A 19,796-nucleotide genomic window follows, 5' to 3' on the forward strand; every position below is an offset into this window, starting at 1 on the left:
TGGCTGAGATCACTTCCCCCCCCTCCCCCCAAAAAAAAGCAAATGTAGATACTGAACCTCTTCAAGTCTAAGGAGAATGCAGTTTTGGGCCCAGCTTCCAGGGAAACCACTCCCCAGATGGGAACAGAACCCCCAATAAATTATTCATGTGAGCCTCCTTTAACAGTGAAAGGAGGATGTACATGTACACTGATTGCTTCCCACAGGTGGTAATTATTTACACTGGGCTTGATAGTAAATAAGTGATTTTATTAAGTACAAACAGTAGGATTTAAGTGGTTGCAACTGAAAACAAGCAGAGCAGAGTCCAAATTTAAAATAACAAAAAATGCGTAGCTAGTTCTCTCACACACTCAAGCTTATTACAGACTTGCCCTACAACTATTCCTATTTCAGCTAAACCTCCAAGCCTGGGAAGATCTTTTTTCCCTGGAGTCTGTTTCATTCTCCTGGGAATGACATGCCAGCTTAAGACAGAGGGACAGATCGCTTCCCACTATTTTGTAGATTACACTTTGGGTGGGAACTTGGAGTGTTCTCTCCCACCTTCTATGGAAAATTATCTGGTCAGACCATACCAGTTGGGGTGGTCACATGACTTCCTAAGACCAACCATTACTTAGACTCAAAAGAAGCTGTTTACAGGTGATCACCTAGACATTGAAGGAAGCACCCTTGATGGTTTTCATTTGCACATTTAAAACAATAACGCATTCTGTATACCATATTTTTAACTTTACATACACCAAAATAATATGTACAGATCCAGGAGACTGAGACTTAAAATCAATAGGTGCATGAGATATTTTGTCCAAGGATTTTTGAGTTATGCATATTGGTATCCATAAGTCCATTTCATAAAGCATGGGAGGAGGTCTGTCACACCCAATCACTGGGCACCAAAGCCATACAATTCTGGAATTTTGGAATTGAGACTCTGTTATGCTTTCCCCCCAACCTCCCTTTTCTCCAGGGCCATGCAAAAGTTCAGGGCAAACCAAAACAAGGGTGATTCTAATCGCTCCCTCTTGGCCCATCCATGGTAGTCCTTTCTGAGGAGAACCACAGTTTTCCTTCCCTTGCAACATGATCTGATCACTCTGAGACAGGGACAGCAACCCTACCCTGACTTACCAATGCTTCACTCACAGCCTGGCTTCTCCGTGGCTTTCACGTAAAGAGCTAGAATGCTCAGATCAAGTCCAGCAAATACTTCTCCACAGTAGGAAACCTTCCATCCATTCTTCCTACACCTACAAATGAAACGGTTTGTTTTATGGAGCATGTCGAGGCAGGTTGACCCATTAACAGCACCTCTCTTACTCATACTGGACTACTTTCTGAACCTCAAGCAAGCAACCCTCTCCTTTAGCTCGATCAGAGTACACTTGGCAGCAATCATGGCATTTCATCATAAGTTCAATAATGTCTCCATCTTTGCCCATCCAACCACAAAACTATTTCTAAAGGGACTCCAAATTCTTGACCCTGACCATAAGACCACTTGCGGTTATTCCATGAGACTTAAACCTTATTTTACGTACCCTCACAACATCACCTTTTGTACCATTCACCTCATGCCCATTATTATATCTCTCCATGAAGGCATCCTTTCATATTGCCATCACTTCTTTCCATGTGGGAGACATTGCAGCATTCCTAGTTCTTCTTCGAGTGATGTCCCCATGGGTGCTCCACTGTTGGTGATGGGTCACCCGGAGCCACAGATGGGAGCCTTGCAAAGCAGTTTCCCCTGTTGTGCCATGCCTGCACAGGAGGCATCTCACAATGCTCCACCCAAGTGTTACTCACACGGCTCAACTCTACTCCCTCAGTTCCTCTTTAACCTCCCTTGTTAGTGGACAGAGCGTTAACATCTCCTCTCAGCCTGTTACCTCACTTCAGTTACCACTTAGATAGGTAGCTTTAATAATTGTATAAATAGTTTATAAAATTTCCCTTGCTAATGTACAAAAAAAAAAATTCCCATCAGGGGATTTGAACGCAGCTTTGCTGTTCAGGGGCAGTGAGAACCTGGCGAAAGAAAAAAAAAATGCTTGCTTGCTTGCTAGCTAGCTATGTCAGGCTTTCAAAAAATGTGAGGAGTGCCGAGAGCCTATGCCAGTATTGGATGGGCATTCACTATGCATACGGTGGTTGGGGGAAACCCATACACCGCAAAAATGTGACCATTGTTCCTCCCTCACAGTGAGAGCCAGAAAAGATAGAGAGCTCCGCCTCAGGATGGTATTTGATAAGGCTTTGCAGCCTGCTGAGGTACAGAATGCCTCTAGACTATGGGAAGACCCACCACAAAAGAGAGCCGCTTCCCCGCTCCTTGGCAAAAATTCAAAAAAGAGCCTCACCATCATGCTCTCCCCTTTTCCTTCTCCCCAAGAACCAGCAGGGGAGAGAGACAGGGTACTTCGGGGATCTCTGATACCAGAGCAACAGGGAGAGCCTCCGTGCTAACAGGACTGGTGTGCGCTTCCTCAGTGCCTACAGAAGCCCGAGAGTGCTCTGTATCTGCAACACCGCATGAAAAACTTGAACCACAAAAAGCTGCAGCATTGCTTTTCTGATCCAATGGATAGCCCCTGTGCATTATGCTTTTCCCCTATACCACTTATCCCTCTAGTAGAAATTAGCAAAGCCACCAAAGGGGCATCACAGCATATGTTTGCTAACCCGTATATCCTCGCATATGTTCAAGAGTTGATGCTCACTTTTGCAGGGCAGTACTTTCTTCAGCCTTCCGACACATTCCTAAGCTCCTGCTACCATAAGGGGAAATTGCTCTCTTGCCACCAAGAGTGGAGCACCCACAGGGTCATCTCTCAAAGAAGCAAAGGTTACTCACCTTCTGCAGTAATTGGAGTTCTTCAAGATGAGTGTCCCTATGGGTTCTGCACTACACCCTCCTCTCTGCTTCGGATATAGGAACTGGAGGGTTTGGGCCACACACATGAGTTTCCGACCGCTGTGGCACACGGCAGCGCCACTGTGCATATGTAGCCCACACAGGACTTCTAGAAAAACCTCTGATCCAGGTGCTAGGATGGCGCCTAAACCAAAATGCCCTCAAGACACTCATCTTGAAGAACTCTAGTTATTACACAAGGTGAATAACCATTGTTTCATAAGTTATTTTTCCCAGAAGAGGAGCTCCTGTTGCTTACGTGATGAACTCAACATCCTTAAAGGAGTGGCATTAGATCATCCACTCTCTTCAGCAAACTGTTAGTTGGATGTGCCCCATCTGGGATGGGAGTGTATTTCAGTGACCTAATAACCCACCGTCATTGGAAATACTTTGAGAAACTGCTACATGTTAGTGTACTAGAGTTGAAGGCAATCAGTCTATGCCTCACAAGGCAAAAGACTCACTTATAATTCAACAGCTATGTTCAATGTGGACAAACAGGAAAGAGCTCATTCTTCACAACTTTATAAAGATGTTAGAGCACTATTGAGCTGATGTATCCCTTATGTGTATTTGATAGCTCTTTACCTAATTTCTGCCCAAGGAAGTATTTGACTTCCATTTTAACTGGTCAGTTAGTCTACTAGCTTTCCTAAACTTTTTGCTCATTCAGATGAGCTAAAATTACACAAACGAGATGCTAAATTAAGTAGTAGCGTGCTATCCAAAAAAGAACTAAAGACTTTTGACAGTCTCCGGAATGCTTTATTTCTTACAGAATAAGCAGTTCCATCCTAGTACTTCTCCAAATAGGTTAGAGAATTACAAACTAGCTGCCACCCCTCCTCTTGCAAGGCTGAGGGCACATTTCTCTACGGATAAGCATGGCTTAAGCATATTTCCAGTATCAAAATCTAAAGAGTTACAACATAAAACCCTATACACATAGGCTGTGTCTAGACTGGCTTTTGAAGAAAAACTTGCCAGCTGTCTACACTGGCCACTTGAATTTCTGCAAGAACACTGAAGATCTCATGTAAGAAATCAGTGCTTCTTGCGGAAATACTATGCTACTCCCGTTCGGGCAAAAGTCCTTTTGCACAAAAGAGCCAGTGTAGACAGCTCAGATTTGTTTTGCGCAAAAAAGCCCTGATTGTGAAAATGGTTATTGGGGCTTTTTTGCACAAAAGCGCGTCTAGATTGGCACGGACGCTTTTCCGCAAAAGTGCTTTTGTGGAAAAGCGTCCGTGCCAATCTAAATACAGGACTATGTAGCACTTTAAAGACTAACAAGATAGTTTATTAGATGATGAGCTTTCGTGGGCCAGACCCACTTCCTCAGATCAAATAGTGGAAGAAAATAGTCACAGCCATATATACCAAAGGATACAATTAAAAAAATGAACACATAGGAAAAGGACAAATCACATTTCAGAACAGAAGGGGAATGCGGGGGGGGGGGGGAGGGGGGAGAAGGAATGTGAATGCCTGTGAGTTAATGATATTAGAGGTGGGGAAGGGTAAATGTCTGAGAGTTAATAGTATTAGAGGTGATAATTGGGGAAGCCATCTTGGTAATGGGTAAGATAGCTGGGGTCTTTGTTCAGCCCCCTGCGGAGAGTGTCGAATTTTAGCATGAATGCCAGTTCAGAGGATTCCCTTTCAAGTGCAGATTTGAATGTCTTCTGAAGTAGGATGCAGGTGCTTAGGTCACCGAGACAGTGTCCTTTCTGGTTGAAATGGCAAGCAACTGTTGTTTCTTTGTGATCCTGTCTAATGTCTGTTTTGTGGGCATTGATTCTTTGGCGAAGCATCTGAGACGTTTGTCCAATGTACATAGCAGACGGACACTTTCGGCACATGATAGCATTGATTATATTTCTGGAGGCGCAGGAATATGTATTCTTGATCTTATAACTCACTTGGTTAGGCCCAATAATGGTGTCAGCAGAGTGAATATGTGGACAAAGCTGGCAACGGGGTTTGTTGCAAGGGAAAGTACCAGGGTTGGTATTAGTGTGGTATGTCCTGTGGTTGTTGGTAGGAATCATCTTGAGGTTAAGTGGTTGTCTATAGGAGGTTAGGTGGTTGTCTATAGCGTGCCAATCTAGACGCTCTTTTCCGCAAATGCTTTTAACGGAAAACTTTTCCGTTAAAAGCATTTGCGGAAAAACATGCCAGTCTAGACATAGCCATATTTACTGCACGTTCTCCTCTTGATATAGTACAGAATAGTAGAGGCAGTACATAGTCACTATTCAAACTTATGTACCACTTTTTTTTTTTTTTTTTTTCAGTTGATAGTACTGCCTATCTAACATGTCAAGGCTGGGAATATGTAGAGGCCACTCGAAGAGATGTGATTACTCCCCTGTAACTGGAGTTCTTCAAGATGAATTATACAGATTCATACTGCCTGCCCACCTTCCTCTCTTCCTCAGAATAGCGATTAAAAAAATCTTGGACCTAAGAAAGCAGGGGGAGGAACTGAGTTGATCATGCGGCGAGGAGTCCAGTGGTACCTTATAGACTAACTGAAGTGTTGGAGCATAAAAAAAGTTAGTCTATAAGGTGCCACAGGACTCCTTGCCGCATTTGCAGATTCAGACTAACATGGCTACCCCTCTGATACTTGAGTTGATCATAGGGTTTTATAGGCTTTCCCTCAGCACGTTCAAGAACAGTGAAGAGAAGTGTTTGGAGAGTAGTACTGCTACAGGAAAGCTTCAATATCAGAGCTGTACAGTTTGTGCTTCCTAAAAGCATGAATGTGTAGAGTCCACCTTGAAGAACTGCAGTTAGAGATTAGTAACCTCTATTTTTATTAGAGCAGTTGCTCCAAAGCATTTGCAGTAATTAATGCTGCAAAACGGCTTTCACTGATCCTCTGTTTACAGTGTCTCAAACTTTCTATACTTGGCTTTTTTATTTCCTTTCGGGGAAGGGGAAGAATTTGGGCTAATTTTGAGCCATATTTGATTGTATTTTTTTATGACAATTCTTCTTTTGGTGGAAGGTAGGTCTGAGTAAGATTTTAAGTTGAAATATTACATGTAAACAGTGCTCATTGAGAGGAGTACTGTCTTTGTAGATTTCAAAACAGTTGGTTTTGATTAAGTATGTAAGTATGACAAGTGCGTATTGTTAAACCATTTATGTTGTAATATGCTTGCGTCATAAGAGGTGCACTGAAAATGTATGTGCAGCAAAGTAGGATCAAGTTGGAAACTTACTGCCAACTTTGCTGGCTTCAAACGTTCTTTAAAAGCCAATTTGAAATCTTTTGTACATAACAGTTATTCAATTAAAACTGAAATTGGAAAATGATAGTGAAAGGGATTTTAGTAAGTGTAAAATGAGAAGTTGAAGTTGCAGTTACTTCATTTTTTCAGATCATGCTTCTTGTTATAGAGAGTGTAGAATCATGTATTCTGAATTTGATTTTTTTTAAATATGCAAAAATAGAACAGTGCAATAATTGAGAATTTTTTATGATAATTGAAATTGGTGTTGGGATAAAGAAATCCAAATAGAGCTTGTTTTAACATTGCTCAGACTTGATGGCATTACTAAAACATTTAGATAACAATTTTAACTAATATGAATTGATATTATGGTCATGCTCTGGTCCTTTCTTGTTTGTTTTTTTTAATTCCCATTCAGAAACTCTCTTCCCTCTTTGCTTGTTAGAGCCACACCAACATGAGATTAATTTCATTCCTCGCCCTCTATAGTCAAAGTAGCCAAACTTACCCCGTAAATTTCTAGTTTATTTTTCATTGTTGTCATTACTAGTAATGGCAGATATGAATTGGATCAAGTGTAGTTAAGATTGGTGTGAATTTGCTCTGGCCTTGATGCCACTAGTACAGCGTTTGTTAAAATGTGTTCCGTGGCACACCAGTATGCTGTGAGGCAGTCAGAGGTGTGCCGTGGAGAGAACAGAAAAAATTCTGCTCACCCACCCCCTGCAAAGCCTGTAGACAGCTCCCGCTGCGGCTGTTCCCCTTCCTATCCAGTCCACAGGACAGCCCCTGACCCACGGGGCCTGCACTGCTGCGCAGCCTCCTTCTCCACGTGTGCAGGCGGCAGCTTTTACAGTAGCTGCTGCTGCTGGGAGAGGAAGGAGTGACCGGAAATGAGGAGCTGCTCCTGAACCTCGGCGTTTTAAAACTGCCGCCTGCAGGGGACCCAGCTCAGGCTCTGCTGCCCCTCCTCCCCCCCTCCACCTGAGATGCCTTCGCCCCCCCCCATCAGGGTGCACTTGGGCTCTGCTGTCCCCCATGCTCTGCTGTCCTCCATTTGCTGCTCTCTCTCCCCTGTGCCCCTCCCCAGCCTCATTTTTTTTGAGGGAGGAACGGCTCTTGCGCAAAAGGGGGCTCTTGCGCAAAAAGGTGCTATCTACACAGCACTTTTTTGTCCAAAAGCTTCTTGCGCAAAAGGGAAAGGAAAAGAAAGTGCAAATGAGTGCTCCATTTGCACTTGCTCTTCTGCAAGAGGCTTGCAGTATAGACGTAGTCTAAGTGACTAGTCGCTTCCTCCACCCCTTGCTGCCTCTATTAGAGGCAACAAGAGCAGGGAGCAGGAGTCGGTGCTGGGGGTCAGCTTAAAAGCCGGTTCCCCCAGCACTGTCTCTGCGGGAGCCAGGGGAGGTAGAGGCACAGCAGGAAGCTGCATGGGTGGGCACTGAAGCAGTCTGCACTTGTGCCACTTCTGCTGCCATTCTGCTTTTTAAATGTACAAGAGCCCAGGGACATGGGGCTTCCTTTTGAAATGTAAAAGAGCCTCAGTGAGCACCTGTTTTTGTAGCCATTGATGATTATCTTGCACTGTATTTTGTTCTGAATTTGGCTTATGAAGTGATATTCTTATAGCCTGCCTGTTTACAGTTTTGCTTTCTGTATGGGAAAAGAGAAAATAACATCTTATTTTTACCCATTGGTTTCCAGTATATTTAAATGTTTATAGAAAAAAGATGAACGTATTAAATTTGAACCTTAAAGCATCTTTGTAAGTAATAAACTTACTTAAGAGGTCTTGTAAACTGTCAGATCTTTTCTAGTAGTTTTCAGCCAGCTATTTCCCCTTCTATTAGCATGGTTTCCAAAGCACACTGGGAGTTTGACTCATAAGCAAGCTGGAGGCCTTATAAGTATACTTCAGTGGTCAACGAGGGGTTGGAATGGCTGCCATATGAAGAGAGATTAAAAAGACTGGGATTTTTCATCTTAGAAAAGAGGGAGACTAAGGTGGCATATAATAGAGGTCTATAAAATCATGACTAGTGTGGAGAAAGTGAAAAAGGAAAAGTTATTTACTTGTACCCATTACATAAGAACAAGGGGGTCACCAAATGAAATTAATAGGTAGTAGGTTTAAAACAAAAGGAAATACTACTTTGTGGAAATCAACCTGTGGAACTCCTTGCCAGAGGATATGATGAAGGCCAGGACTTTAATAGGGTTAAAAAAAGAGCTAGATAAATTCATGGAAGATAGGTCCATCAATGGCTATTAGCCAGAATAGGCAGGAATGGTGCCCCTAGCATTTGTTTGTCAGAAGCTGGGAATGGGTGACAGGGATCACTTGATGATTACCTGTTCTGTTCATTCCCTCTGGGGGCACCTAGTATTGGCCACTGTCGGAAGACAAGATACCGGGCTAAATAGACCTTTAGTCTGATCCAGTATGGCTGTTCTTATGTTAACAAGGCTGTGGCCAGTCAGCTCTCTCCATGTAACTTGGAATGGAATTTCCCAGTTCTCAGCAATGTTGTTGATGTGTACATTTGTTTTAATGATTAAACATGTTTATCTCACAGGCCCTAAAGGACAGTACAGAAGTGGAAATAGTGGATGAGAAGATAAGGAAAAGGGTAGACCCAGAAAAATGGCCAATTCCTGGTCCACCTTCACGGAATCAGCCACAGACTGACTTCTCTCAGCTCATCAACTGCCCAGAATTTATACCAGGCCAAGCTTTTGGCTCACATACTGGTAAAGGCTTTTATAGAAACACAGAATTTTAGGACCGAAAGTGTTGTCTAGTACAACAAAAATGCATTTTATTTTCATTAATATTTTATTTGGTACTAGGAACATTAAGTATAAAATTCCTATGCTGGTTGGAATGAGAATTGCAAGACTGGCAGTTAGAAAGCTACAGTGTCCCAGAAGACAGGAAACAGTGGTAAAGTTTATAGTTTGGTGTTTTAATCCAACATGTTTTCCCAAGAGAAGCATGTGCTTTGTAAGATTACCTTCTCTTTGGTGTGTGAAAAGATATAAAAAGTCATCACAGAGTTTCAGGTTTAATACAGATTTTCTTTGCTTGTCATATTTTATAATATTAAATCTATTAAAATATTTATTTTCCCAACAGAGACAGCTGTAATATATCCCTACGCCTAGGGCTGCATCTCTAGTATATGACTGATGATAACATGAAACTAATTTAAGAATAATTAATAGATTCTTAGGCCAAAAGTGACCATTGTGATCATCTAGTCTGACCTCCTGTATGGCCCAGGCCATGGAATTTTCCCAAAATAATTCATAGATCATATATTTTAGAAACAATATCTAATGTTGATGTGGAGAATCCGCCAGAATTCTTAGCATATTGTTCCAGTGATTAATTACTGTCGCTGTTAAAAATGTACTCCTTATTTCCAGTCTAAATTTCTCCAACTTTTACACAATCCAATGGCTTGAAAAGTTCTACTTCTCTCTGCTAGATTGAAGGAGCCTATTAAATATTTGTACCCTCTCCTCCCGGTAGGCACTTACACACTAATGAAATCATCATTTAGCCTTTTTTTCTTATGATAGATTGAGCTCATTGAGTCTATCACTTGTTTTTTAATCCTTTGTTCATTCTGGTTGTTCTTCTCTGAATCCTCTCCAGTTTATCAATATCCTTCTTGAATTGGACACCAGAACTGCACACAGTATTCTAACAGCACTTTGTCTGACCAGTGTCAAACAAAGATAAAGTAATCTCTGTGCTCCTATTTGGGGTTCCTGTTTGTTCATCCCAGGATTACATTTACTCTTTTGGCCACAGCTGCACATTGGGAGATCACGTTCATCTGACTATCCACCATAATCCCAAAATATTTGTTAGTCACTTCTTCATAGGGTACTCTCCCATCCTGAAGGTATGGCCTACGTGCTTTGAACATAAGAATGGTCATGCTAGGTGTCGCAACAGTGGTCCATCTAGCCCAGTACCGTGTCTCCTGATAGCAGCCAATCCCAGATACTTCAGAGTGAATAAACAGAACAGATAATCATTAACTGATTCATCCCGTCACCTCTTCCTAGCTTCAGGCAAACAGACTAGGGACACTTCAGAGCATGGCTTTTTTTCCATATGTACACATTTAGCTGAAATTTAAAATTCATTGTTTGCTTGAATCCAGTTTTAGGCAATCCAAATCACTATAAGTTTCATGAGTTTCTTAGACTTTTCATTATATACAACTCCAATTTTTGTATAGTTTGCCAACTTAGTTATAGATGATTTTGTTTTCTTCCAGGTCACTGATAAAAATCATTAGGGTAAGGCCAAGAACCAATGATTACAGGACTCCACTGTGAATAGACTTGCTTGATGTCCATTCCCCATTAAATTTATGTCCTGAAGTGTCACTTAGCAAGTATTGATCCATTTAATGTGTGCCATGTTGTTGCCAGCAAGAGTGAATCTCAGGCCCGACACTGGGTTCTCAAAGTACAAAGACAAGCTACACAGGTATCTGTCAAACACACAAGCTGTTTATTTTCTGACTGCTATCAGCTGTGCCCCTTAACTAAAAGAACAACGTGATGGGAAAAGCGGCATTCTTATATCCCTTCTGCTAGCTGGGGAACCCTGTTTTGGATGAAGTGGGAGACTGTTTCAGCTTCTGAGGCGCCGGTACCCAAAGCCCATTGGTGAGGTCCAAATTGCTGTGCTCTGGTGCTGCTTTAAATACAGTGTGTCTGTCTTGTTTGGAAGTTTGGAAATTTCTGGGGGTTACCCATCACTTGTTACAATATGGCTCAGCTGTACTGCTTGTCCTTTGAGTTTATTTACATGATCAGTACATTTAGGTAAACAAGATCGTTATGTTCCCACCCTTATCTACAATTTGTTCTTGCTACAATGCCATATGTTCCTAGAGGCTTGCTTCTGGCTTATCAGTAGTGGGGGGGGGGAGAGGGGAAGGGGGAAATGCAGACCTCACCACCCCTATATTCACATGTACAGAGTTCTTCTGCAATTGATCTCTACATATGTTAATCTTACATCATTCTTTTTAATCAAAATGTCATGCAGTACCAAGTCAAATGCTCTTACAGAACTCTGTATTATATCAACACTATTACCTGTATGAACCAACTTTTAATATCATAAAAAAGATATCAAGTTAGTTAAACGATCTGTTTTCCATAAACCCAGATTATTTTGTATTAATTATATTACCTCTTTTAATTTTTTAAGAGTACCCAGTTATCCACTCCTTTATTTTGCTGGTATCAGTGTCAGGCTGACATGACAGGCCAATAATTACCCGGTTTATTTAATTTGCTTTTTATAAATGGCGCAATCTTAACTTTATTTTGTCTTCAGGAATTTCCTAAGTGCTACAATATTAAGTAAAAATCAGCATTAACTTTCCAGTGAGCTTCTCTGCCAGCAATTTTTAGAAGTCTTGGATGCAATTTATTTGAACTTGTTGATTTAACAATGTCTAACTAATAATGTCTAGCTTCTATTTAATATCCTCCAAAGATGCAAGTGGAATGGAATGAGTGATCTGACCATATCATGAGACTACGTCCTCTGTTTTTATCCTAGAACTGCCTTACCAGCAGGAGCCATATTTCTACCAATCTTTGAAGCTCAGCAGCTAATAAACATTTATCCTTTTCTTTCTTTTTGGATGGATCTGAATCTTTTCATTATTTTTTTAGTGTTTGTATAGAACACTCTTCATGATCTGAGACTCAGGTATGAGAGTGATGACCTCTTAATCTGTCTTTTTTGCAGTGAATTTTGGCCTCCATTTGAAAATTGAGTCAAGGTCAGACTGGGCATAAGACCTCCTTCATGAAGACTCCTTGTTTGAATCTCTCCCAAAGTTCCTTGATATAACTTCTTTTTGGCATGCAGGAAATCCTGTTTATTTCAACTGACCTGTCTTGGCTGTTCTGAAGGCCACCTTTTGTATGTTACATATGCTATTCTTTGCTTTCCCCAAGCTGTCTCCAGTTAGAAATCTGTCACTTCTATTGTTATAGATGAGTTCCTTAAAGGAAAGAAGTCTTGGCAGTGCAAACATTTCTCCATTCCAGCCATGTATATTCTCCTCCCAAACTCTCCATTCATCTTTCAATATGTTTACCTTAATTTGAAGGAAAAGAAAGTGGTTTTTATTTGAGTAAGAGTTTTAGTTTACAGTGGTCATTTGACAGTATAATTGATGAGGTAAGGCAGTCAGGATTAATTAAACTTCACTAGTGTTAACTGGTCAGCTAGATGGTTCAGTATGTTGCAAATAACTCTTCTTGACCTCATAATGACCACCTTACGTCCTTTGTATAGTTCACTTCAGTTCATAGATGGCTTCTCAACCATCTTCTAGTTTATACCCTAACTCCTTCAATTTCCAGAGATCACTTTTAAACTGAATTATCCTTGAGGCACAAAAGAGACGGAACCAAGCAATAGAACCTCTTCCAGTGAATAACAGTGATCTGGCAACACCCTGGGATGAAAGGCACTGATAAATAATGTCTGGTGTGGCAGAGGATAAAGTGTGATCCATTTGTTTATTAATTCTTAGCTGTGCTAAGACTATAGGTTTTCTAAAGGGGAACGACAAGGTTCCAAAGGATTCTTAACGTTCTCTTCTCTTTTATGGAGACGTTTGGCTAATTGTCTAAAGGTACTGCTAATGGAATAAAACTTCTCCACTGTTAGACTCTTGTTCAAGTTCTTAGTAAACCAAAAGTTATTTGGCTGTTTGATGGTCTTTGCTGTCAGTTGGGGATTGCATTAAAGTTCCTAGTAGAGAGGTGGTCATGTGACATTAAAAACGTACTATTGCATTTGTACATAATGAACATTGGTTGAAAGGATTCGCAGAAACCAAGGATAGAATCAGAGTTGAAGGCGAATTACTTTCTCACCCCAAGAGATGGAAGGCAGTTTGGGAGTTTGTCACTTACTGTGCTGTTTTGTAAATAATTTCCATCTCAGGCAGTCAAAGACCCTTTTAATTTATGATGGAGTCATCAATATAGACCATTCTTTAAAATATAAAATACTAGGTAATTGACTCTTTTAATTTTGTTCTGATCTGTGTGCTATTTAAACCTTAATTAAAGTAGGAATTATAGCTACAATTAAAATAACATGTCTGTAATGCAACAATAAAAAGAAAATCCTGAAGACCTAACTAATTTACAATTTTAGAGTCTGCACCAAGTTCTCCAAGAATGGGAAGTCCACTAAGCCCAAAGAAAAGCACTGAACCAAGTAACCTTCAAACAATGTCAAAAGGATTGTCTACAAGCTTGCCAGATCTGGACTCTGAGCCTTGGATAGAAGTGAAAAAGAGGCATCGTCCATCCCCAGTCAAACTGAAGGTACTTTTAAGTGCTAAACACCCTTCCATACAAAACATTTCTTTGTGCCTTTTTTTCCCAAAATATTACAATATACAACTGCTATGTCATAAGAGAGTGCTTCTATCTTCATGTAAGCCTGCTTAACGTTCTTCTGGATACTTGCTCTGTGTGAGCAGAATAAACTAAATTTACTCCAGATCATAAAACAAGAGCAGTTCATATTATAATGGATTACCTCATTTGATGTTGCAATACACATAATATATATGAAATAATTTATCCTCATTAGGAATCTTAAGGGTATTTAGAGGACTGCTCCAAGTAAAAGGAATGACTGCAGTTAATGCTGGGAAATTAAGCCCTAAAAAAGACTCAAATACAGTGGCACCAGAGATGTTAGATATCGATTAATTGAATAATCAGGTAACTGCACAAAATTTTGCCATTACACAATTATTCAAGTATCAGAGGGGTAGCTGTGTTAGTCTGAATCTGAAAAAGCGGCCAGGAATCCTGTTATAGACTAACCAGACTGTTGGAGCATAAGCTTTCGTAGGCAAAGACCCACTTCGTCAGATGCATGTAGTAGAAATTTCCAGAGGCAAGTATAAATATGCAGGCCAGAATCAGGCATAAAGAATCCGATTATGAAATTGATGATGATGACATAAATATGCCTGATTCTGGCCTGCATATTTATACCCGCCTCTGGAAATTTTCACTACGCGCATCTGACGAAGTGGGTTTTTGCCCACGAAAGCTTATGCTCCCAACACTTCGGTTAGTCTATAAGGTGCCACAGGACTCCTCGCCACAATTATTCAATAATCCCTGGAAGTGCGGCTGGCAGCAGGTGTACTCCCAGCCCCACTCCCGGGGAGCCCCCTGACACTCCATGCTGCTGCCTCTGTTTAGAAACCAGCTCTAGCTTCCCTCTGCTGCTCCATGCTGCTGTCTCTGATAAAGAGGCAGTGGCACAGGGTGGCAGCAGCCCGTCTGTGGGGGACATGAGCTCCCTATGGACAAGAACTGTGCCAACATCCCGCGGTGCAGCCTCGGTATGCAGTGAGCCTGGGCCTGCTGTGGATAGAGCCTTCAAAAATACCTTTCAAAATGTTTGTTTTCTTCCTTTGAGATCTATGGGTTAGTATCCATTAAAAGACATAACAGAATAACCAAGTGATTTGTTTCCCAAAGAAAATGTTCTATGTTATCTTTCCTAATTCAGGAATCTGCGGAGACACTTGATCACCCACCAAGCCAGCAACAGCAGGCCCCACCTTCACAGGAACAAGAACAAGAAGAGCTTGATTTTTTGTTTGATGAGGAGATGGAACAAATAGAAGGTCGCAAAAATACATTTACTGATTGGTCAGACAGTGAATCCGATTATGAAATTGATGATCATGACATAAATAAAATTTTGATTGTAACACAGACACCACCTTATATGAGAAAACATCCTGGTGGAGATCGCACTGGCAACCATGTGTCTCGTGCAAAAATTACATCAGAACTTGCTAAAGTTATTAATGATGGTTTATACTATTATGAACAGGATTTATGGATGGAGCAGTGTGAAAATGATTCTACGGCCATGAAGGTAATTTTTTAATTGTATAATTTTAAAAAGATGCCTAACCAAATAAGCCTAAAATTGACTGTTATTGCTGCATCTTATTATCAAAAATCTAATAGTGTGGAAGAAAATAGAAAGTAATTATCATATGTATGCCTATAGTATGTGTTGCAATTATTTTGCTTAGTTTTAACTTCAGATTGCAGTGTAATTATTGCAAATGGCTGTTTATCATCTGTCAAGTTTTCTATTGTAGACTCTAGGTGCAGCAGAAGTTGCTAAATGAAATATAAAAACATCTCTTCAGCTTCTAACTTAGATCTAAGCCAATATGTTTTATATACTAGAGTATTTTAAGCTGGTTGGGTAGTGTTTGAATGTTCTGAGTTTATAGTAGCTAACTTAAACTCTATGGCTGCATCTAGACTGGCATGGTTTTGCACAAATACTTTTAATGGAAAAGAGCGTATACATCTTTTGTACAAAAGCATCTGTGTCAGTCTAGACGCTCTCTTGGTCAAGAAAGTTCTGATGGCCATTTTAGCCAAGAAATTAACTTGCCTGTCTACACTGGCCCTCTTGTGCAAGAATACTTGCACAAGAGGGCTTATTCCTGAGCGGGAGCATCAGAGTATTTGCGCAAGAAGCACTGATTTCTTACATTGAAACGTCAGTGTTCTTGCTCAAATTCTCGCGGCCAGTGTAGACAGGCGGCAAGTTTTTGCGCAAAATTCTTGCCAGTCTAGACGCACCCTATATATGTTTCCTTGTGCTCTAAGTGCTTTTATTTAATACAATTTTAAAATGTGTTCATAGGAAAGACAAACTGATTTCCTGGTTTTAGGGGGTATAGCTGAATTTAAGGGAGTGAATCTGAAGTCATTGTACTGTAAATTTTTTATTTTTTCATCGGCTGTAAAGTTAGTTGGTATGAAAATGCAAGTAAAAAGCCAGATTTAATACAGCCTCATTTTAGGCTAGATTTCTATTTCCTTGACTATCTGTGGGTTCGCAAAACAGAAATGAACCTGCAGTTTAATCTACATTCCATGGCATGGAATACTACTAAGATGGCCTGTGCCCATAAAGAACAAACTGTTCTATCCATGACCAATGGGGTTTTTACCATGCTAGTGGTTTTACACCATTTTTGGTACATTTTATACCAAGTGACTGGCCAGTGAATGTAGCAGTAAGTTTAACTAAACTGCTCACAGCTGAGGAACCTAGATTTCTCCATTCCTGCCTTATCACATGTTGCTCCTTGATCAGTCATTCCAAGGAATCCTGCTTTGTAAATTAGCCCCCTCTACTCATTGTCAGATCCATTTCTGACTTAGTGCTGTGAGCATAAAGTTTATGGGCAACTGAGTTGAATTATCATATTTAGGTTAGTGTTTGTACTTTAATTTACTTGTACAGTTGGTGAGCCCTGGATTGTGGCAAATCATAGGGACAGGACCTTATGTTGGTATTTGGAAAGGAAAGAGGATTAAATGATGGGAAACTAGTAAAGAAAAGAGGAAATAGATTCACGAATGGGAAAAGCTGAAGAAAGAATTGTAGGATAAAATAAGGAATAGACAAAGCTAGAAATTAAGGCATCTATAGATTGTACAGTAAACGGGAAGAGGACAGGAGAAAAAGTCGAAGTATATGTTCTCCCACTGTGTCCTTTTAACTGTTGGTCATGAATTTCAAAAATGTATAATCTTTTTTGATGCATCAGTTTTGGGTGTCCAACTTGAGATGCTTTAAAGAGATCTCATTTTCCAGAGATATTTAGCATGTAACCTCTGAAAAACCAGGCATCTTTAAGGAATTGCAAGTATCACATTTAAAGTTACTAGTAACTCCTAAAATTCTTTGTTTTTAATATTAAAATGGGGAGTGATGGGGGTTTTGGCTGAACAGGGTGAAGTGACCATATCCTATTTTCCCTTCCTCCCCCAAAACTGCTAGAACCTTCTGGAGCAAACCTTACTACAGATAAAAGATTGTTTTATTGTTGGGGCACAGGATAGGAACTTTGAAAATCAGGACTCTGTATCCTATTTATGAAAGTAGAGTAACTTTTTTCCTAATTCAATTAATTTGGTCATTTCAGATAACAGTAACAGTCGCATACTTTGTTTCTATAAGATCATTGCACATGTCTAGGGTCAGCTTCATCTTCCATTTTCTTTCACAACCTTGTGTGCAACCTCCCATCCTCTAAATTCAATAGTACGGACTGTGATTGTGTAGTCCAGTTGTGATGAATACTGCTTGACATGTTGTGTGTAACCCAGTTCTTTGTACATGTAAATTTTATGATGTACAATTGCCACTTTTTTATTGTGTAATTGTGGCATTTTCTTTTCAAATTCAGCAAGAGGTTGAAAATTTTAAGAAACTAAATCTCATCAGTAAAGAAGAGTTTGACAGTCTTGCACCTGAACCTAACGTTGATCCAAACCAGGAAGTGCCTCCAGGGCCTCCAAAATCACAACAAGGTAGTATAAATTGTTCTGTCTTTAAAACATGTAACAAAAATAATATTGTGATGCCTAAAAACTCCAGTCATTGGCTAGAATTTCATTGTAATAGATGTGTACAAACAGAGAATAAGCCAGTCCCTGTCCTATGTGCTTATAATCTAAATATAAAACAAGTGATAACAGATGGATAAAGATAGGGAAATCCAAGGAAACAATGAGGCAGTACCGGTCAGCATGATAAGCAATTGTCTTGGCACACGTGTTAAGTTTTTTGCAGTCATAGCAAAGTAGAATTTTCAGGGGGGTTTTGAAGGAAGGGAAAGAGTTTTATAAATGTTGAAAAATTTCCCGTTGGAATAATGAGCACATGAGAGAGTACAGAGGTGCTTGTTTGAAAATGTAACAAGTGTGCAAAGGAGGCTAACAACATGGGCCAACTGGAGATGAAGTTACCTTTTTTTTTTTATACTGAGGGACAGAGAAGGAGGATAGATCATGAAGGATCTTGTAATTAAAGATAAGTAACTACTTTGATTTGATAGAGGAGAAGCGGTGCAAAGAGAACAGAATGGATAAAAATTGGTGGTTTTTTAAAACAAGTTACTTAAATTGTAGTAAGCTTTCCTGAATTTTGTATGACTTTAACAGCAACTTTTAAAACCCAGACTGCGTACATTGTGTTAATTTAGACTGAGATTAAGCAATGTGGAAATCACCAATAACTTATCATTTATTATTAATATAAAAATTTTTACGTAGGACACAAACGAATTTCAAAGATATTCTGTGTCTATAGCAATCTTATCTCTCTTTCTATTCGTAGATTTAACAGATGAACTAGCTTGTAAGTTGTTTGGTGTTGTAGAACAACCTCCAACAACAATGGCTCGTTCACTGCCAACAGCAGTTCCAGAATCTCCAAGAGTTCATCCTGTCAGAACTCCCAAAACACCTCATACCCCAAGATTACAAGACCCCAACAAAACACCAAGATTCTATCCTGTTGTTAAAGAAACAAGATCCATTGATGTAAAGGTAAACAGAAAAAACGAATTCATAATTTCATCATGTCAGACTTTACTAACATAATTTAACAGTAATGTTACTTCACCTGTCTCTGTAAGAGGGAGGATGGCTTATACTATTTTTAAACGACTTGACTTACTGATAACTGATATTTTCTCCGTTTAAGAAAGGGCATCTTTAAATTGGGCAATTACCATTAGAAGTTCCATAATCCATAGAGGCAAAGCATCCAAAGTCATTGAATTTCTATTTAAGACTGGTTTTTGGGTTATGATACTGAAGTTTTGTGACTTCATATGACTTCACAATGCAACATGAAACACTGACCTTTAGTTTGGGGGGAATGGCAACTTACCTAATCACATGTGATTTTTCAGTTTTCAGAAAGTGACTGCAGTTACAGCAGTGAAATACTTTGCAATGTTGCATTTGTTTTCTTAGACCCCAAGAAAAAGAAAAACACGACATAGTACGAACCCTCCACTAGAATGCCATGTTGGTTGGGTAATGGATTCCAGAGATCACAGGCCAAGAACATCCTCTGTGAGGTAGTAATTTTTGTCATGGAATAATTTGCTATGATTTATTCAGTGCATTGAGCCATTGGAACAGTTATTGGTTAGAAGTATATACTAACTTACAGTATATACAAATGAAGAGGAAAGAAGGAAAACAACAAAGAAAAAAGGGATTGGGGAAAGAAAAGCAAGAATAAATTACAAAAGAATAGCAGGGAAACAGTGAAGTGAGAATACCAGGAATCACATGAATTGGAACTAAATTAATTTGAATGTATTTCTTGCACATTTGGTATGTAATAGCATTAATAAATATTAGCATTCAAATGTCTGAAGACTCAGTTCAGTATGATTGTTTTCTTTAAGTAGTTCTGAAAAGGCATGCATAAGTATTATATTGTCAAAGCTGCCTCCATTTTCAGAAGTGTTAGTAGCAAAAGTGTGTTGCATGATGGAAAAATGAGGCATTTGAGAAACAGATTCAATGAGTAAATTTAAACAGGGTTTGTTTTGTTGCTGTTGTTGTTTTGTTTTAGTCTTTGAAGCTGCCACCCACACACACTTTGCCCAGCAACTCTGTTAGCCCTCCAGTACATTTCTGATAAAGTATTTGGAACACATTGTGTCTTAATTAGAAAAAGCATCAATTTG

General features: G+C 39.8%; 1 protein-coding gene across 10 annotated transcripts in view; it reads left to right on the forward strand.

Moving 5' to 3' along the window:
* The window catches only part of LARP1B (La ribonucleoprotein 1B), a 116,474-nt gene that overhangs the window by 68,432 nt on the left and 28,246 nt on the right, over positions 1-19,796 (forward strand). For all 10 annotated transcript variants that reach the window (XR_012904143.2, XM_075929961.2, XM_075929954.2 and 7 more), the window contains 6 exons: positions 8,745-8,919; positions 13,388-13,560; positions 14,771-15,145; positions 17,493-17,616; positions 18,425-18,636; positions 19,069-19,175. Coding sequence is in view for 9 of the 10 variants with exons in the window: in XM_075929961.2 (XP_075786076.2) it covers positions 8,745-8,919; positions 13,388-13,560; positions 14,771-15,145; positions 17,493-17,616; positions 18,425-18,636; positions 19,069-19,175 (1,166 nt within the window). In the remaining variant the exon portion in view is untranslated. The remainder of the gene's footprint in view (positions 1-8,744; positions 8,920-13,387; positions 13,561-14,770; positions 15,146-17,492; positions 17,617-18,424; positions 18,637-19,068; positions 19,176-19,796) is intronic.

Source organism: Pelodiscus sinensis, chromosome 4, assembly GCF_052426305.1.
Source record: "Pelodiscus sinensis isolate ZL-2025 chromosome 4, ASM5242630v1, whole genome shotgun sequence".
Lineage (NCBI taxonomy): Eukaryota > Metazoa > Chordata > Testudines > Trionychidae > Pelodiscus > Pelodiscus sinensis.